At 35.7% G+C, this 21,896-nt stretch overlaps 1 protein-coding gene across 22 annotated transcripts in view; it reads right to left on the reverse strand.

Annotated features, from left to right (window-relative positions):
* The window catches only part of BCAS3 (BCAS3 microtubule associated cell migration factor), a 569,320-nt gene that overhangs the window by 234,770 nt on the left and 312,654 nt on the right, over nucleotides 1–21,896 (reverse strand). For 2 of the 22 annotated variants that reach the window (XM_070562378.1, XM_070562377.1), the window contains one exon: nucleotides 16,380–16,559. The exons of the other annotated variants lie outside the window; for them this stretch is intronic. In XM_070562378.1, the coding sequence (XP_070418479.1) occupies nucleotides 16,552–16,559 (8 nt within the window). In that variant the 3' untranslated portion in view covers nucleotides 16,380–16,551. Of the gene's footprint in view, nucleotides 1–16,379; nucleotides 16,560–21,896 lie in introns of those variants that run through there. 22 annotated transcript variants of the gene reach the window in all.

Genomic DNA, 21,896 nt, shown 5'->3' on the forward strand with positions numbered 1-21,896 from the left:
CTTCGACCTCCACCTGGCAGAAGCAAGGCACAACACCCCACTTCCACAGTGGTGTCTGAGAAAGCCAGTTAAAACAAAAGATTTAAATAAGATCCAAATCTTAGGACAACATCCAGGTTTCAACTGAAAATCACTCAACATACCAAGAACTAGGAAGATATTAAACTGAATGAAGAAAAGACAACCAATAGACATCAACCGCAAGATGATAAAGATGTTAAACTATCTGACAAAGACGTTTAAAATGCCATGATACAAATGTTTCAAAGAGCAATTATAAACCTGCTAGAAACAAATGAAAAACTAGAAAGCCTCAGCAAAGAAAGAGAAATTCTTAGCAAAGAAGCAGAAGATGTAAAGAAGAATCAAATGGAAATTTTAGAACTTAAAAATACAATAAACAAAATTCAAAGTTCAGTGGATGGGTTCAACAGCAGAATGAGGGACAGCAGGAAAGAAGAAGTAAACAGTAAAGGACAACAGAAATTACCCAATCAGAACAATATAGAGAAAACAGACTAAAAACTTAACAGAATCTCAGATACACATCTTTTCCAGTTAGTGTTTTCATTTCCTTTGGATAAATACCCAAAAGTGGAATTGGTGGATCATAGGATAGTTCTAGTTTTAATTTTTTCAGGAACCCCCATACTGTTTTCCATAGTGGCTACACCAATTTACATCTCACAATTCCAATCTACATTGCACAAAGTTTCCCTTTTCTCCACATCCTTGCCAACAGTTGCTATTTCTTGTCTTTGAGTGTGTGTGTGTGTGTGTGTGTGTGTGTGAAGATTGGCCCTGAGCTAATATCTGTTGCCAATTCTCCTCTTTCTTGCTTGAGGAGGATTAGCCCTGAGCTAACATCTGTGCCAATCTTCCTCTATTTTGTATGTGGGATGCCACCATAGCATGGCCTGATGGGCAGTGTATAGGTCCGCCGCTGGGATCCAAACCTGTGAACCCCATGCTGCTAAACTGGAGCGTGTGAACTCAACCACTACGCCACCAGGCCAGCCCCTATTTCTTCCCTTTTCTTTTCTTTTTTTTATTTTAGTTGTGGGTCCTTCTAGTTGTGGCATGTGGGACGCTGCCTCAACATGGCCTGATGAGCGGTGCCATGTCCGCGCCCAGGATTCGAACTGGTGAAATCCTGGGCCGCCAAATCGGAGCGCGCAAACTTAACCACTCAGCCACGGGGCCGGCCCTCTTCCCTTTTTGATAACAGACATTGTAACAGGTGTGAGGTGACATTTCAATGTGGTTTCGATTTGCATTTCGATGATGATTAGTGATGTTGAGCACCTTGTTATGCACCTGTTGGCCATTTGTACGTCTTCTGTGGAAAATGTCTCTTCAGAACCTCTACCTATTTTTTAATCAAACTGTTAAACAAACAAAAATTTCTATTGAGTTATACAAGTTATTTATATATTTTGGATATTAACCCCTTAGCAGATATATGATTTACAAATATTTTCACCCATTCCATAGGTTACCTTTTCATTTTGTTGATGGTTTCTTGTGCTGTTACCGAAGCTTTATAGTTTGATGTAGTTCCACTTGTTTATTTTTGCTTTTATTGCCTTTGCTTTTGGTGTCAAATCCAAAATATCATCACCAAGACTGATATCAAGGAGCTTACCACCTACGCTTTCTCCTAGGAGTTTTATAATTTCAGATCTTATGTTTAAGTCTTTAATTCATTTTGAGTTGATTTTTGTGTATGGTGTAAGATAGCAGTCCAGTTTTCCCAAGACCATTTATTGGAGAGATTATCTTTTTCCCAGTGGATATTCTTGGCTCCCTTGTTGTAAATTAATTGACTATATATGCATGGGATTATTTCTGAGCTTTCTATTCTGTTCCATTTTTATGCCAACACTACATTGTTTTGATTACTATAGCTTTGTAATATGGTTTGAAATCAGGAAGCACGATGCTTCCAGTTTTGATCTTTCTCAAGACTGCTTTGGCTATTTGGGATCTTTTGTGGTTCCATACAAATTTTAGGATTGTTTGCTCTTTTTCTGTGAAAAAATGCCATTGGAATTTTAACAGAGACTGCACTGAATCCGTAGATTGCTTTGGGTAGTAGGAACATTTTAACCATATTAAATCTTCCAGTCCATGAACATGGAATATCTTTCCTTTTATTTGTGTCTTCTTCAATTTCTTTCATCAATGTCTTACACTTTTCAGTGCACAGGTCTTTCACCTCCCTGGTTAAATTTATACTTAGGCATTTCATTCTTTTGGATGTAGTTGTAAATGGGACTGTTTTATTAATTTCTCTGATAGTTCATTACTAGTGCATAGAAATGCAACTCATTTTTGTATATTGATTTTGTATCCTGCAACTTTACTGAATTTATCAGTTGTAACTGTATTTTGGTGGAGTATTTAGGGCTTTCTATATATAAAATCACATCATCTGTAAACAGTGCAGTTTTACTTCTTCCTTTCCAGTTTGCATGCCTTTTATTTCTTTTTCTTGCCTAATTGCTCTGGCTAGGACTTCCAGTACTATGTTGAATAAAAGTGGTGAGAATGGGAATCCTTGTGTTGTTCCTGATCTTGGAGGAAAATCTTTTAGCTTTTCTTTTTTTTTTTTTTCCTGCTTTATCTCCCCAAACACCCCCCCCACCCCGACCCCATACATAGTTGTATATCTTAGTTGCAGGTCTTTCTAGTTGTGTCTTTTAGCTTTTCACCACTGGATATGATGTTAACTGTGGGCTTGTCACATATGACATCTATTATGTTGAGGAATGTTCCCTCTATATCCATTTTGTTGAGAGTTTTTATTGTGAATAGATCTTGAATTTTTTCAAATGCTTCTCTGCATCTGAGATGATCATGTGATTTTTATCCTTAATTTTGTTAATGTGGTGTATGACATAGATTGATTTGCAGATGTTGAACCATCCTAGCACCCCTAGAATAAATCCCACTTGTCCATGGTGTGTGATCTTTTTAATGTATTGTTGAATTTGGTTTGCTAATATTTTGTTGAGAATTTTTGCATCTGTGTTCATCAGGGATATCGGCCTGTGATTTTCTTTTCCTGTAGTGTCCTAGACCTGTGTTTAGGACACTAAGTCTGAGGTAATGCTGGCTTCACAAAATGAGTCTGGAAGTGTTCTCCCCTCTTCTATTTTTTGGAAGAGTTTGAGACGTATTGGTATTAATTCTTATTTAAATGTTTGGGAACATATAAGCTAAAGATTTATATATAGGAATTTTATTTATTCTTAATTAGTATGGTAAAGAAATTAGAAACCAAAAAGTTTAATGATAGAAGACTAGCCAAATAAATGATTCAGAGAATATAACCATTAAAATATCTATATTTTGAAATATATTTCACGACTTGAAGGAAATTTGCTGATAATAATAAATGAGGCAAGTTAGAAAACATTGTTTAATATATTGTCAATTTAAAAAATATTATAAGTATAAAAGGAGTAGGCACTAAGGAGTTATGTAAGAAAATGTTAAAAATAATTATATCTGTGGAATGGAATTAGTTTTTAAATTTTATTCTTTATACTTTCTATATTTTCAAAAATGTCTGGAAAGAACATATACATATAAGAAGACAAACTTTCAAATAAAACATCAATAAGCGACAAATGAATTCAACAAACTTCCTTCATTCCCTGCTTTCCCAAAGTGGAGTGTTAAAGCTCTTCCACTTTCCTCATTTTTTTCTTTTCTCCGCAACACTGAAAGCAAGAACTTTTAAGAATTCTGCAGGTTTTTCCTCTAGTGTCAGCACAGTCATGGCTTTTAACGGGTCTGGTTTTCTAGCCACACTCTACTTAACTTTTATTGAAAACCTCACCAATGAAACTAGGCTCCTCCTAAGTTTTTCTGTGATCTTTTGGTTTAAAGAAATTAAAAGTCTGAGGAAAGCAAAGTCCAGGTTTTGGGGTAAACCATGTGGGTGGAAAACTGGGCTGGTGCAAGGCAGTTTTTCAAAGTGCAATGCCCTGCGGCAGGGTAGTTTTCAATAAACATAAGTAGGGAATATTTAAATAGCACCCAATTTACTTTTTATTCTCATAAAAAGGGAGAGATGAAAGAGTGGAGGTGCAGATACGGCTCCATTAAAAGCCACAGCTGAGCTAACAGCAGGGAGGAAACCAAGGAGGTTACCTGAAACATGCATTATACAGCTTGTGAGGATCAAAAATTCACAACTTTTCCTCTTCTCAGCTATGTCTAGATTTATGATATAATCTAGTACCCTCCTGAAGGACACTACTTCCTTCAACTGGGAAATCTTTAAGTTTCTTCGATGGTTCCTTGGGGACCCATCAGAAGCTTAGATCTATTTGGCCCACATTAAGAATGCCCTGCTCCAGGACTGGGCAAAGTTACTCCGATAAGCAAACTTACAGTAAAAGTTTTAAGTGTTATTTTTACAGAGAGGGCAAATCTTTTTCCTTTCATTAAAGCCTTCAGAGACCTTGGAAAAACAAAGATGCTTAGATAAAGTCCTTTAATGGAGCAGGACTAGATAGGGGCAATGCAGAGATTCTCTCACAAGGTGACATGTAATACCTGATTTGGAGCTCAAGGTGCTGACATGGATCCCTAAGTAAATGAGACTGTTCTTTGATCCAATAAATGATGAAGTATGAGATTAAGTGTAGATTTGAAAAGCATGGATCTCAATCCCTCAAGGTTGCTTGAAACAGTAATTACCGACGGTCCAAAGCATTGTCCTATGTTCTACAAATGAAACAGTAAAAAATAAGCCTGTAATATTTTGTCCTCACTTCCACTTTGACCGAAAAAGTTTCTTTAAAATAACAGCAGAAAAGCGTGTCTTGGTTACTCCTTGGTCAATGATTTGCCTCCTAGAAGCCTGGAATTATGTTTAAAGTTCTCAACATCCCTGCCAACGTGTGTGTGGGTGGGGAAGTGGAGTAGGAGAGAGGACATCAAGCCCACCCAACTCCTGGAAATTTTAAAGAAAAGACAGAACTTTCCAAGAGAAATAGTCATTTTGGTAAATGAAACCATTTGTAACTTAAGAGGAGTTTTATATTTCCCTCCAACATATTATAAGAAAAATCCACACTATGCCCTAATAGGCTATAAAGCTTTGGTTTAAAGAAGGGTCAACAAGAGCTAAAACCACTAATGTCATACTTGAAGAGGGAAGAGTAGAGGGCAGTGACGTCCCAACACTTTCATGATCCCGATAAAAAGTCTCACCCAGGCTAAAAACCATCTGCCAAATGTATGCCAAGAACATGTTTTACAGCCAAGCTAAAATCTTCTGTGCATATAAGGAGTGTTATAAAAATAATGACATATTCAGCATCCTTGGGAGAGTCTTTCACTTAGGGAAATAAAACAGAATTATCAAAATAGGAAGACAGAAGCTAGTAGGGAGAAATAGGGACAGAAGACAAACTGAAATAGAGACAGAGGGGAAAAAAAATGAGAGAGAGACAATGACAGATCAAGACAGAGTCCAAAAGAAATGTAAACTGGCGGTCTAACATGGAGAGTGATTGCCCCTCTGGCCAAAAAAATGGCCCCATTTCTTCATCTTTTGTAGGCTGAGCAAAATGTATTTACATGCAAAAACAAAAATGACTAAAGTCAAATCCATTTGGGCAGAACTATTTTGAGGTTCTTCTATTTAAGGGAGATGAAGAAGCTTGAGGAATTAATTCCCATTTTGTAGTCCCTAACAAAAACCCCATGAAATGGTTAATTTCATTTCAGTGTAGAGGTCAGCATATTCCTTATTAAGCCACAGTGATGAAGAGCTTTCCCTTAAAGCATGGTCAGAGCTGCCTCAGAATACTGCAAATGTATCCAAACAGTATAGGGTCACAGATTTTAGAATGAGAAGGATCTTTGAACAAACTTATTGTAGGACTCAACTCAGGGTCAGGAAACGAACTGTCATGCTGTCACAATCTAAAACTGGAAGAACTGAGGGGCTGGCCCCGTGGCCGAGTGGTTAAGTTCGCGCGCTCCGCTGCAGGCGGCCCAGTGTTTCGTTGGTTCGAATCCTGGGTGCGGACATGGCACTGCTCATCAGACCACGCTGAGGCAGCGTCCCACATGCCACAACTAGAAGGACCCACAACGAAGAATATACAACTATGTACTGGGGGGCTTTGGGGAGAAAAAGGAAAAAATAAAATCTTAAAAAAAAAAAAAAATGGAAGAACTGGATGGTGGAGAAGGAGGGGGTAGGATAATAATTTCTGGGATTTAGACCAGCCCTGAAATATCAGAATCTAATCTACTGCTATTGAACATATCCTCAAAGAACATCAAATATTAGTTAAGAATACAGGCTCTGGAATGAGACTGCCTGGCATCCAACCTGGGGGCTAACACTTCTCTAAGTCTGTTTCCTCAATTATAGAATGAAGACAATAGTATAACCATTCTCCATAGGGTGGTCATGGGGAGTAAACAAGATATACATAAAGAGCCAGAAAGACCTTTGGGGTATAGTATAAGCTATTATTATTACTATTGAAATAAAGTAATAAAGAGAGAATTAACACTTAGTGAGTCCTTGTCATGTACTTGGAACTGTGGCCAGAAGCTATACCAATGTTATATCTATTAATTTTCACAACACAGGAGACAGGTGTTTTTATATTCTTTTTAAGGACAGAGACACAAGAATATACGTGGTCGGCTATAGAAATAGAAATCAAACCTATATTTGACCACAAAGTTCATGCATCTCTACTACATGCCTGTCCATTCTAAAAATGCATTTATCAAAAATATAGTTTAATAGAGAGCTATGTAAAACATGTTCATGAGAAAGAACTTCAGATGGCACTGTCAAAGTGGAAGTAGTAAAGTGTTCTCTCTGAGCCACAGCTCCTTATTCTGAAAAAAAAGAAAGTATAACAATACCTCTACCTCATAGGATTTTTGTGAGGAATAAAGAAGGTAATGCATGTGAAATGCTTAGCACAGTATACTAAGCCATCAAGTGTTACCAAAAACCACTATTATTCATCATATATAGAATTTAATATGCAGCACAGAAACTGTATGGGCTGCACACAACTCAAGATTTAAGTGGAGAAGTTAAATATCCTATTTATTTCCTTTTAATTCTATAAATTTCCATGAATACATAGTGCAGTTAGGTTTCCTTCATAAGTAAGGAAGTACATAATTCAAAATTATATTAACTTACATTAACTTTCATTATCATAACCTCAAAGTAATGTTAGCTCAGCCAAGGACACCTACTAATTTACATAAAGATATTTTTGTGAATGTTACTGGTATATATTCATTAAAGTTCCTTAAGTAATTTCTTTTTTTATTCTTAAAATCATATTGTTAAAAATAAACCATAATAAACCCAAATAAACTATATTGTTTATTCCTGAAACCATAATGTTAAAGCAAACTGCTGTGAAAATTCCACCATCCATAGCAGGAGCTGAGAAAAGTATTGCCCCAGAGCCTTTCAATTTGTTAGTATTTTGACCATATCAACCAAATAGAAGGCAAAATTTAGTTACCATTTTGCAGATGAAAAAACAGAGGCATAAAATGAGCCAGTTAAAGACCCTGTAGTCCCTAAGCATTAATAGGCAAGAAAAACAAAGCAAAAATATTTCTCTCTCAGGCATACTTTCATATCTGAACTCTTCTTTTTAAGTCTATTGAAAAGTCAAATATTATTATTCAGAATTTGAAGAGGGAGGCTATTTCCGAATAAACTATACAAAACAAACCTGAATAATTTTAACCTGTGAAAAACCAAGTCCAGTGGATGGGATTTGAACAGCTCTTACAAGTTTGAAAGCAGCTTCTAAGAACTCTTAGATCTTTATAGTAATAAATATTGTAGTGTACAAAGGTCCATTGGGAATCTCCACTCGTATGTTATGCCATGATAGAAGATCAAGGTGTCAGGTCCACTTAGAATCAGGGCTTTTTTGGCTTCTTTTATGCTTTAATCCATATTTCGAAAAAGCAATTAACAATATTTCTTAGAGAAATATAATCACTTTGCTTCCCTCTCCCTCACCCCTAAATAGAGAATAAATTCTAAGTTTCAAACACTAGTATTCCTGTAGTTTGCATTTTCCCACAAGTAGATGAAAAAGAAATGTGACCTTGGGCAATCACCACCCTTTAGTGAAAGCCTTTTTCAGCTTGAGAAAACATTACCTGACTGATAGTGGCTTTCCCAGCTGAAAATAAATGTTTCCTGCTTAAGGGGTAAGAGTCTCTCTGTGAGCGGCAGGGATACCTAGGTGAGCCCTGAGCGCAACAGTCTTCAATCACCAAAACCTCATCAAAGAGGTTTTGCCAATGGCCCCTTAAAATGGAGATGCAACTCAAGAGTGGAGGTGCTGCACTTCTGTGACTTCTATAATGCACATAGTACATGACATAAAGAATAAATAAGAATAGCTCCCAGGTCAGACACACACCCTGCAACCTGCTGATTGTATGAACAAAATCAAGGTAGGCTATTGTGGCCTTGATGCTGTTCAATATCCTGGGAAAAAATGAAGGTTTTACAGATTCATATCTTTGCTCTAGTACCTACTAGCTATGTGACAATAGACAAGTTATTCAACATCCCTTAACCTCAGTTTCTTCATTTCTATAAACAAACAAACAAACGACAATAACTTGCAATGGTAACCTGTCAAATTCTGAAAACTATGTTAGGCGTTAAAAAGAGTTTCACTTATGTTTTGCGTGGATAATGCATAGAAATGTTCTAAAAGACTACAGAGAAAAGAAAATCTCCTTATTTCTGTTCCCTAGCCACTCGGTCCCCCTTCTAGGAGGCAACCTCTGTGTCTAGACAATTGTAGAAACTTGGTTTCAATATTCCATGCTGAAATGTTGAATTCATTAACATTTACTGAGTGCCCATTATGTGTCAGAACCATTCAGGGTGCTGCGGGGAGTACAAAGATGAGCTCACAGTTTAGAATGGGAAATGGTTCCCAACTAACTTTAATATGAGGTGATAAACACAACAGTAAAAGTTTAAGAACAGAGGAGAAAATAATTAATTTAATCAATGGGGTGAACTGGAATAAAGAGTAAAATTAAGAACAGGTTTCAAGGCAAATGAAAAGTTTCGGGCACCGGACCAAAATTTTACTAAGGTCTCCTTGGCTTACCCCTCTGGTTCAGGAATTGGGACTCGACCACGGCTATAAAAACTCTAATTAGAGGTATTCACTCATGGCTAAAACTTTCTGACAAAGGAAAGTTCAGCCTGATAGGAGAATGTCGAAGGGTTTACTGTGGATGCGGGAAGTGTCCTCTCTAGGTAGAGAGAAACAGAGGGTGATCTTTTCTCTTCCCAATCATGCACACATTCTTTATTTGAAAACTATATAAACTGATCTACAGAAGGAATTTCTAACTGGGGAGTTCAACTAAAGTTTCAAGTGCAACTGTTGTATTCTCTACAATCTTAACACTGAGCACTTAAGAATAATTGTGGTCCTTCCAATATTCTCAGCACATCAAAGTAAAAACAGTTTTTAGACTCAAAATGCCATGTCTCATAGGGCTGGCTAGAGCATAAGAAGAAATCACTGAACTGCAATGACATTGCCAAAATGGTGGCAATCCTTCAACAAAACTTTTTGGCTTAATGGAACTTAGGTCAGATTCCTATTTCCAAAAATCCTGAGCCCATGTATAAGATGGGGTAGCTTAAAAGGCCCAGTATCCACACAGTGATAGGTCTGAAAGTTACCCTCCAAAACCAGAACACAAAAGCAAGTCCATTCCTTTCTGTGGCTGCTTGCCAGGCTTGACAACAGATCCCAGAAAGCAGGAATTTGCTACAGTTAACGCTTTTTAAAGAGAACCTTCAAACACAAATTTCCATGCTAGCCTAATAAGACGAAAGCACAATTGAGTTGAGGGCCGTAATTCCTTATTTTTATTATCTGGTTATGTAAAAGCTACCAAAGATGAGAAACACACCACTTAAAACACAATGCTACTTTTAAAAAATAACATAAAAGATAATTTGAAACGCTCTGCAAAATATTTCAACTGATCACACAGTTTACCAAGAACCCAGACAAAGGAAGAGTAGTCATAAACCTAAAGGCAACCCTAATGAAGGGCTCTAGGTCAAGATTACATTTTCTAGGTTTACGCGAGGTAATGGAGATATAAAGACGCAGCATTAAAAATTTTAATCACTTTATGATATATTTAAAGTACTATGTTTTATCAAAAATCAACAATGCAACAAATACTGATTATCTGTTCTGTGGCAGGCACCAATACCAGGCATGCAGAAATACAAAGACAGCCCTTGTTCTTGAAGAGCCCTCTATTACAAGGCATTACTTTCCCTCTCTTTCTCAAGGCTTTCTATCCGTATGGTAATCCAATAATAATGCCATCCAACATGGCAAATTAATCTCAACCACAATATACTTAAACACACTGGTACAAATAGTGACCTAAGAATTGCTACCAGTATTTTCTCCTTCTACTTACTGCTGCCCATGGATCATGGATGCCATATCTGCTTACCCAATTTCTTTTTTCAGCATACACTTAGCTGCAGAAAAAGATCAGACTCAAATGTGTTATTATTTAAAGCTGTACTTCAAATCCAGGTATTTGGATCAATGAAAAAAAATTCTATTTTGGTATTCGAAAAGTCAGTCACAAGCTGCACAACATTAAAGTCACAACTTTTTTAGGGTATCCGATCACATCAGAGGTGAGACTTAAACTTCAGCACCCAAGATCCCAAAGATACAATGTTCTAATCCTATAACAATACCCTGTTTAGTGATAATTATGATAGCCTCTTAAATACTGTAAAGTGTAGAAAGAGGGACAAAGGTTCTATTTTTCTTCCTTCCATTCACAACTTAGCCCCAAAGTTCTGAATATAAGCATTTTCTGTAACAAGCTACCTTTATAACGTCCAGATAATTAAAGTTCAGGTCAAGAACTCTAGACCATATTGATTACATCTCTATGCAATAACGACCCTCCAGCACTGTTTGTATCCACTATAACAGGGACAGCTTTTAAGTATCTGTGACACTAAGAATTTTCAGTCCTATCAATGCCAGAAATAGAAAGCCAATGACCAGTCAGGCCTGTCAGTTGTTGCCTGAAGCAATAAGGACAAGCTGGGAATTCATCATACTGGAACTTCATCTGCCGGCTGCATTCACACATTTTCACCACCTGAATAGTTGATTCTCTTCATCTCCCACGTGGCTCATTTCAGCATACAGTGTTTGGAAATGAATATTTGATCAGGCAGGGCAAAAAGAGGTTTGGACTTATCTGAGGTGTCACCATAATGCACTTTAAGTAATTCTAAGTATCAGGAGCTAGGTGTCTTAAGTCCCACTCTTTGCATATTTCTGAAATGGACCTGTGATCCTAATTAAATATGATTAAATGAGATAAGCCATGTGAAAACACCTAGCACAGTGTTGAGCACATAGTTATTTACCAATAAATACTGGTTTCTCAAATCTTTTATTTCTATCTAATGGCAAATACCCTGAAGATTCCTCATAGATCATTGGGAGACAGGGAACTCATACTGCCAAAGAAACTTAACCTCTAAACCCTCACCCAAATATGAACCTAAGAAATAAAGAAACATACCAGGCTTATTAAAATTGCTTCATGGCTGTTGGATTTGAACAGTTTGACTCTGATGCCTACATTTGGTTTTCTTTGTATTTATCCTACTTGGGGTACACTGAATTTCTCGAAACTGTGAGTTGATGTCTCTAATTAATTTTGGAAAATTCTCAGCCCTTCATTTCTTTCTTTGCCCTATTCTCTCCTTCTTGTCAACCACGTGTGACACTTGCACATATGTCAGACAGTTTAATATTACCCCACACACTTCACACACTGAGTTCTATTTCATTATTTTCTTCTCTCTCTGCTTCAGTTTTGATAGTTTTTGACTTGTTTTTGAATCTCTGATCCTTTTTTCTTCTACACCCAGTCGGCTATTAAGCCCATTCAATGAATTATTTAAGGTATTATACTTTTCAGTTTTAGAATGTCAGTTTGGTTCTCTTATGGATTTTGTCCATGTTTTCCTCATTCTAATAAAGGAATGATATGATATAAAAATGTAGGAGTTCCAATATAGGAATGATACAATATAGGAATGTAGGTTTTCATTAAAAAAAACCACCTACACCTAACATTACATTTAATAGTGAAATATTAAACACTTTCCTCTAAGATTAAGAAGAAGACAAGAATGTTCAATATCATCACTTTTATTCAACATTGTACTGAAGGTCTAAGTAAGTATAATAAGGGGGAAAATAAATAAAAAGTATAAAGATTAGAAAGAAGTAAAACCATCTTTATTTGCAGATGATATAATTGCATAGTAGAAAATCCAAAGGAATCTATTAGAATTAATATGTGAATTTAGAAAGGTCTCTGGACACAAGTTCAACATACAAAGAAAAATTATTGCATTTTTTATACTATGAAAAAAACCTAAAAAATGAAATAAAATATGCTATTTATAATAGCATCAAAACACCAAATAAATGAAATAAATTTTACAAAATATTTGTAAGACTGCTACTTTGAAATTTAACAAATATTAACAGTAACTAAAGAAGCCCTAAATAAATGGATAGCTATAAAAGTTTCATGTATTGGAAAATTCAGTATTTTTAAGATGTCAACTCTCCCAAATTTGATCCATAGAGTCAATGAAATCCCAATCAAATCTCATCTAAATTTGTGTAAAGATAAATATATATTTAATGTACATGTGTATGTGTGTGAGGGCATATACATACCAGTGGTTTTTAAACACTAACACTTTTTGAATCAGAACTCCTTTATGCTCTTAAAATTGAGGATTCCAAAGAGCTTTGGTTTATGTGCATTATATCATCAATATTGAAAACATTTATGTATTAACTCATTAAAAAACAACAACAAACCCTTTATGTATTAACATAAGTGACATTTTTATTAAAAATAATTCCCAAACTAAAAAATAATAGTTAGAAGAGTGACATTTTTACTTTTTTGGGGAGAAACCTTTCTAATAGACAACAGGTGAATTCTCGTATTAGCTTATGCATTCAATTTGTTATGATATATTGTTTTGGTTGAAGTGTATAAAGACAAGTTGGCCTCACTCAAAAATGTAATTGGAAAAAGATGGAGCATGTTCAGATTCTGAGCCTTTTGAGATTCTGAGGATATTCTTCTTTAACACGACATTTAACAAGGTAGTTGCAATGGTATCTGAAACCATATCAATTAACTTCTGTACTCTGTTAAAAATCCTCTGTCTTATCTTGCACTTGGAATGAATCCATTACCCATATATAATTTTGTGACAACATAAAATTGGTCATTTGGAAAATAACGCAGATCTTTGAGACGTTGATTTATTTTATTGTAAAATATAAACATATTATACAATATAAACTAGTTGATATCACCATCTATCTCATCAGAAATGCCTTTTAGTATTGGGAACCTATTAAGCAGACAGTGGTGGAAACCTGGACACATGGTTTTCAAACATCCAATTGCAGGCTAAAATTTTATCATTGGTAAAAAATATTGTCAGTTGTTTCCTTTGAAGTGACAGGCTTACTTTGTTTATTTTTGAGAAAATTTGTGCCAAATACCCATGTATGAATAAACATAGTTTGTCAGTTGTTCTTTTAAGTAAAATGATATTCCATGAAAACCGTTGCTAGTTCAGTTCACAACAATCACACAAGTGCACTTCCTCAAGACAACTACAGTGTGTTAATTCCACTGTGATATAGAGTATTAAAAAGAAGGGCACAGGCATCAAAACTTAATAAAGTTAATGTAATAAATTTTAAAATTTAACACAATTAATGATTTTTACTGTATCAGCGACACTCTTAAGCAATTATACCATTTAAAAAAAAAAACTGTGAGTGGATAGCTTTGGCTTCATAGTTTGGTGCCACTGCTTTTACTATGCTAAAATGTCATCAGTTTTATCTACCATTGCTTCTGCACCATCTGCAATAAACGTCAACACGGTATAAAAAAGAAAGGGAATAATGACTTCATGTTATTATAAAAATAGTTTTCCCTCACAGACCCCTTGAAAGTGTCTTGGGGACAGCCAGAGGTCCATGGACCACATTGTGAACCATGGGTATTTATGTACATATGCATGTGGATGGAAATGCGAAGAATCTAGAATAGCCAAGATACAGATGAAAAACAAAAGTGGAGACAATAAACTGTTAGATTTCAAAGCTTACTAAAAAGCTACAGTAATTAAAGATAGTATGATAGTGGTGTAAAGACAGATATATATCTATACATACATCTCAACAGAATAGAAGAGAATACAGGAAAAAATACGATTTTTTAAAAAGGCATCAATGAAATTCATTGAGCGAAAGGCAAACCTTTTTGATAAATAGTGTTGGAACAACTGGTATCTGTATGGAAGAACCTGAACCTTGACCCTTGACTCATATCATAATAAAAAGTAATTTGAAAAGGATCATAGACCTAAATGCAGAGGCCAAAACTATACAATCACTAGAGAAGAGCCTCACTTCAAGACTGTAAGAAAGGGAAAATCTTGTGTGCAAAACATGAAAGGAAAAACAACGGAAAAATTGGACTTCTGATTGTTAAGAAACACCAATAAGAAAGTGAAAAGGCAATAAGCTTGAAAGAAAATATTCACAAAATATCTGACAAAAGACCTTCATCCAGAATATTTAAAGAACCCCTGAAATTCAATAAAGAGAATAGATCTAATAAAAACTGGTGAAAGACTTCACAAGGACATTGTAAAAGAATATACCCAAATGGCCAGTAAGCATATTCAAGGTGCTCAATATCAGTATTCATCAGAGAAAAGCAAGATAAAACCACAGTTTACATTCACTAGCATGGCTCACACATTGCTGTTAAGAATGAAAAATAGTATAGTCATTTTGGAATACTTTCTTGGCAGTTCCTAACAAAGCTAAATGCACGCCTGCCTTGTGAGCCAGCAATTCCAGTCCTAGGTAGATGCCCAAAAGATATGAAGGCATATGTCAAAAAAAAAATGCGTATGTCAAAAAAAAAAAAAAAAAAAGACTTATACTGGAAAGTTTCTAACAGCTTTATATATAATAAGCCAAAAGGTGAAAACAACAGGATAACGAATACACAAACTATGTTGTATTTATACTACACTGCAATGTAAAAAAATGAATAGTGACATATGTAACACCTGGATGAATCTCAAAAACATTAAGTTGAGTAAAAGGAGCCAGACACAAAAGAGTATATACAGAATGATACCATTTACCGAAAGTTCACTATAGACAAAGCTAATTCATGATGATAAAAGTCATAGTGGTAATCTCTAGGTCAAAGGTAGTATTGACTATAAGGGGCATCAGGGAATTTCTGGAATGATGGAAATATTCTAATTTTTATCTGAGAGGTGATTACATGGGTATAAAAATTCATCAAGCTGTATGATTAAGATATGTGCATTTTTGCTGTATGTGAATTATACCCTAATTTTAAAAAATTCTTCAAAGGTGATTCAAAGTACAGATTTATCAATTTTTTAAGTTGGAAGGGACTTTGGAAATAACCTCCTTTAATTCCCTCATTTTATGGAAGAAAGCCTTGGGTTTTGAAGCAATCTGCCAAACAGGTAGTTACAGACAGAGCTGAGACTAGAACCAAAGATTCATAAGTTACTGCCCAGTATTCTTTCCACTATACCAAGCTTCCAAAGCAAGACTTTTCCTGGGAACAATTATTTTCACGTTGATTATTTGCTTTAGCTTTTCTCTGACAGTTTTCAACAATATCCAGGGGAATATCACAAGCTCTGGTTCTGACTAGTTGCCCGGGTGAGGTCCCTGGCTGCTTTTTAATTGCTCACTGAGCTTACATATTCAATGGAGAGAGGCTCTTTTGTTTGTTTCTAAGTTTATAGATGGCACCTATAAGCATAAGCCTCTCAGGCTCTTGGACACAATTTAAAACAGTGTGGCATTAACAGTTTGACACTAATGTCACTAAGACAAATGGAATTCCCGGTTCAGACTTAAACAAATTCTAATACTGCCCCCAATATTGTCCCTCTGCCACCACGGTCTCAGGCAACAGACTACATAAACAGTCCAGCCTTGTCTTAAAGATGGAGCAATAAAGGTACAAAAAAGGAAAGTTGGGTCTTTTGGCCAAAAAGTCCCATGTAAATATGTGGTACCCTGATATATCAACAGTAGGGAGAATTCCATTAATTCCTTCTCAAAATGCTTAGGAGAGACTTAAAGTCATGTCCAGGACTTGGTGCTGCAAGAGAGAAAGCAACGGCGAGGTTTTAGTTGACACAAAGATTTATTCAAAGAAGCAATGTGTCATCAGAAAAGACTTTCCCAACAGCTTCTTCTACTTCTGTTTACAGTTTCTTCATCTTCAAGTGGAACACTCATTTTTTTCTTAATTGTGCTGAGCTAAATTTTTCCACATTGTTAACTTGAATTTCATCTTCTAACACCCTATAAATATTAGAAAGAAGAACGAGAGGAACATTTAAATCAGAAGAAGAGAGATGTGGCTGAGCACTTTCCTGATGGGCACATCAGGTCTTTTCCTTTTGTTCTTAACCTCCAAAACTTATTTTCATTCTACACAGACAGTAGGTAGTTTAGATTAGAGTTGAAATAATGCATAAACGTCCTCATTTCTAATAAAAAAGCCAATCTTAGTATCTAGTTTGAATATTTGCTAACTGTTTCAAGTATACATAGTGTCAAAGTAAAATTACTGACCTCCTTTTTCCCCTCTGAGGGACTGTTCACAGGTCAGGACTAAGCCTTCTTTTAATTTCACCCTCATCCATAATCCTCTTACTGATCCCACATAGGCTTTGAATACCCAAGGTACAAGTATGCCTGGAGTTTTCGTCACCTTATAATCACAAAGAATATCTGGAACTCTATTAAATGAAAACCACATCATTTATTCAAAGAAATACTCAATATTCCTAAAGAATTTTATATTCTTTTTATCTGAGAACTATTTTAGAAAATAATTTGAACACATCCCTGCCAAAAAAGGTGAAACATTTTTGCACAGGAACCTTAAATTCTTTATACAGATGCAGAGAAGAATGGCTAGATAGGAAATATGACTTGTTGAAGGTTTCAGGAAAAGTTCAAGACCATGATTATAATGTCATGGCTTCTGTCACTCAGCTCTAGTTTTAAAATCACAGAGCTAAGTGGCCTTACTATGGTAGACTGAATGATGTTTCTTACAAATCTCTTTGCTTCTCACCACCAGCATTTTTTGTGTCTCTCATGGCTTTAAGATACAATGACTAAGTTTGTCTGCCTCAGATTGGAATGACAACAGTAGACACAATGAAATACAATCCTTAGGAATATTCTTCTCCTAGTGCATCAGAAAAACCTCTGTAAGACAAAAGCATCCTCTATAAGACCATCCCAAAAAGATCTGACTGTTCAAATAATCTCCTTACTGCCTACCCAATTGTACTTGTCTAACAAGCATTTTTTGTTTTTTTAAAGGTCAATGCACCGAATGCCAAATACACAAAGCAGGCACAAATGATGATTATACAATCAATAAAATCAAACAAGTTTGGGGTTTTAAGTGTATTATTTTCTTGAGTAAACAAATTATTTTGATGTTGGGAAAAATGGGTGCTTAAAAATTGTCTCCTGAGGGGCCAGCCTGGTGGTGTAGTGGTTAAGTTTGTACTCTCCACTTCGGCAGCTCGGCAGCCCAGGGTTCGCTGGTTGGGATCCTAGGAGCGGACCCATGTACTGCTTATCAAGCCATTCTGTGGCAGGTGTGCCACATATAAAGTAGAGGAAGATGTTAGCTCAGGGCCAATCTTTCTCAGCAGAAAAAAAACAAAAACAGAAAAAAATAGGAGGACTGGCAGCGGATGTTAGCTCAGGGCTAATCTTCCTAAAAAACAAAATTGTCTCGAATTAATTTCCTTCTTAGAAATTTATTTAGATTACTTCAATTATACAACAAAAATAATACTTCTCCTGAGTCAAGAACAACAAGAAATACTAGGTCTGCAACTTTGCCACTATTTATTTACTAACTTATTTAATGCTTTATGTAACACTAATACCTTATGTATCAAAGCCTGCTCTAAAGGATAAGAATAGATCTTACTTATCTGTCACAATTTTCCTTCTTCAGCTGTCATCTTCCTCAGGAATGTACAGGAATGCTGCTCCCACTACGTCTCATAACATTTCCTCTATAAAATGTTTACTTTAGTAGAGTTGGACAAAGACTTCTGCTGTCCTTACTAGCCATGCGTACGTCTCAGTTGCTTTAACTTCTTTTTTGGTAAACATCAATTTCCTTGGTAAAACTACAAACCATGACAAACAAACTTAGGATGAACCAGATCTTTCTAGGCTCTTTGTGTGGATGACTCAAAGGCAACTAGAGCTGTTATTAAGTTCTCCAAAGGTATAGCCTGCAAGTCTTGGAACAAGAACATCAGTCACCAATGTGGGAAACAAAGTTAGAACAGGACATTGACAGCTATCTTTCTATTTTTTCTTGAGGGGTCCTATACCTTTATCAAAAGGACACATGTTACAAAGCACAAACAATGGGAAGAAATTCTTAGGTACCAAACCAGAAGGAATGTACAGAGAGGAAACAAAAGGTAAGTAATCCATGCAGTGCTTTATCTAGAATACTGTCTATGATTCAGAGACATTTATGTTAATTAGTTAGACAAGGGAAAAATGGAACAATTCCTTCAAATCCCATTTATTCTGGGTAGCCTGTGTATAAGGGCAAATTCCTATAAAGTCCACTTCCAGAATTGTCTTCTCCTGAGTGAAGAAGACATTATCTAAATTCAATATCTTAGGTAAAATAATATCTTCTGAGTCAACAAAGATCAGATAAACTATGTTATGAGAATAGCACCTACTTATAAAACAGTTATAGATCTGCTGAGTCTAAAACACACATATTTACACAGAGACAGTAAGAAGCTGGTTCACGGATGTCTAAAGGCGCAGAATTCACATTGTACCTAAATCACCAATGTTAATAAGTAAAAAACATGTATTTTAGGAAATGCGTTTGTGTGTAAAGGAGTAAAGCTGATATACTAGATGATCAAGAAACTGTGAAAAAAACTGCTTAGCAAAAGTGGCACAATGTTCTGCTGACCTCTTTTAGTTTCAATAGAATAACACTGCCAGATTAATATATAGATATCTAAAACATAACAAGCAGACCCAAGGTTTAAAGAAAATATTTTCACTTTGAAAACTGTTACAACTGTCAAAAGATTTAACCATATCACACTAAATTTTTAAATTCTATGCCTCTGAAAAGTAAATATATAAAAAATAATTATATCACCACTAGTTTAGACAGAGCAAGAGCTGCCACTAAAATGGAGGGGCGGCTATAACATGTGCCTTAGGAACAATTAAAAAGACAACACACTTAGTTGTATAAATTACTTGATGGGAAGACAGAATGATAAATCCCAATAAGAGGAGATGCCACACTGGTCATATCTCTAAGCAAAGACACTCAAAACTCCAGATAAGCATCTTCACAATATGCAGCTAACTCCAATGCATGGGTCATAATCAGAGAAGCACTTCCTGGTTCAGGAGCAATTATAAAAATTTATTAGACTCTTTTTAATAGAAGAATCTAAAAGAGAATTTTCCTATAAACTTCTTTTCATAAAGAATCCAAACCATTTAGCCTCTATCTTGTTAAACACCAACAGATAAATATGTCTGTTACAATAGTGGTCCTATGAGATAAAGTAGATAAAGTTTCCCCAACAAAATATTATTCACTCACTTAAAAAACGTGTTGAATAAAATGGAACCAAACCATTTGAAACGTAGAGAATTATTCATAAAAGTCCAACTCTTCATCTATGGGATTTCTTTAGCTCAAAGTTAGAGAAAGCAGCACACACATTTCATTGCTTGGCTGTCTTTTAGAAAGGAACTAGAGCTTTCTGGAACGAAAACAGGCCTAGAAAAATAACAACAGAGCTTAGTCACCAGCAAGTCCTTTCTCTACTCAATAGAGTGGTACTTTCAGGCAGAGGTTCACAGCTATGGAACAATATCCTGGAAACCCCTACAACGTGTCTCTGATGGAAATGCCAGTAAATCAAGAGCGAAGACCTAATTCCTTACTCAAACATCAACTTAAAAACTCCTTGCAACAGAGTTAAATAAAACTATGGTTGCAATAGTTCATTAAAGTTCCTCTCTGTTTCATTAGGTAACTTTACAAAGAGCTAAAACTGAGATAGTGCTACGTGATAAATATGGAGCATGACCTCAGACTACAGCATTGAATAGCACAACTTTAATAACACACATGGTAACTGCTTTAGTGACATGCGTTTCACTTGTCTAGTAGCTAGCCACAACTCCAAAACATCAATAATATGAGTTTACAAATTTAAAAATCCCCAACAAAACCTACTATTGTAATTGTGTATAAAATGCTTCAGGTTAAAATACATCATTTCCAGGATTCACAGTTGTAAATGATAATTCCAGATGAGCAGGATCTGTTAGCATTCTCAGATTGAAACTATCAAACAGATTTATTGTTTAAGTCACCTATCTCAGTACCTCATTCAATGCAGGGAAGCAGGAGACTTTACACATTTCTGTGTTTGTTTCCAGGGGACAATCACGGTTGCCAGGTTAAAGCAGAGGAACAAGTATGAGTCCTCGAAAGTAACAGTCTACTTAGAAATGAAGGCACAGCCCTGGATGTGGACAGCTCCATCAGACACAAGATGCAATCCACCCACAAAAAAAATCAGAAAGCTAAGAAAACATACAAAACCCATTAGCTTTCAAACTTAAAAATACATTCAGAGATAGAAGCAGAAACAGAAGCTTTGGTCTTTTAAAAGTGACCTTCACAAATCAGTTTTGTGTTTGTTTCCATTTTCTTTCACAGTTTAAGCCTCAATCAAATCAGTAGTCTCTAGGGATTTTGAAATTGCTATAGATTAAAATCCTCTCTGACTCAACTGTTTGACTAATGCCGAGTATTTAATAATTCTACTTGTAAGAGACTTTTTTGATGAAACCCTGCTGTATGTTATCTTCAGATGCTCCACAGCTGCCACATAACATAAAGCATCACTGTCTTTATTTTCTTTATCACTGCGTTAGAGATGAGAAAATGTATTATCAAACAGTTCTATTACTTGGCAGACTTGGCAGAAAACAATTATACTATAATACTAATGTAGTCACTATCACCTACAAAGGCAAGGGTCTACTTCCAGGTACTAATGATACATATTCATGGCCTGCTTCCAAGGATAGGAAGTTAATAACTGTGATAGATAGACCCCAGTTAATTTAATGAATTTCTAAACTTTATGCTTTCAATAATAAAACCATTTAAGCTATAGCATTTGGACTCTCTGCTTCCACACATCAGGCACTTTGATACTCAACAGGTTGAGTAAATTGAATCCATATATTGTATTTACGTTCTCTGTCAAGGTTGCTTCTCCACATTTGAGAGATCAAAGGCAAAACAGTCATCAACTCTGTAGCCTTCAATACTGTGTTCATTACATTTAATCAAGCGCCAACTCCACCGCATCATTCACCAACCTTAACAATATTTAAATGCATGGCATTGTTTAGCAACAAATGTAGGCACGGTATTGTTTTAACACACCACACACACACACACACACACACATACACACAATCACACATATCCCCAAACAAAAAACAAAGAGGAAGGTAAAAAAAAAAAAATTCTTCTTTACATTGTGCAAGAAAAGAAATAAAAACTGCACAGAA

This window comes from Equus przewalskii, chromosome 10, assembly GCF_037783145.1.
Source record: "Equus przewalskii isolate Varuska chromosome 10, EquPr2, whole genome shotgun sequence".
Taxonomy (NCBI): domain Eukaryota; kingdom Metazoa; phylum Chordata; class Mammalia; order Perissodactyla; family Equidae; genus Equus; species Equus przewalskii.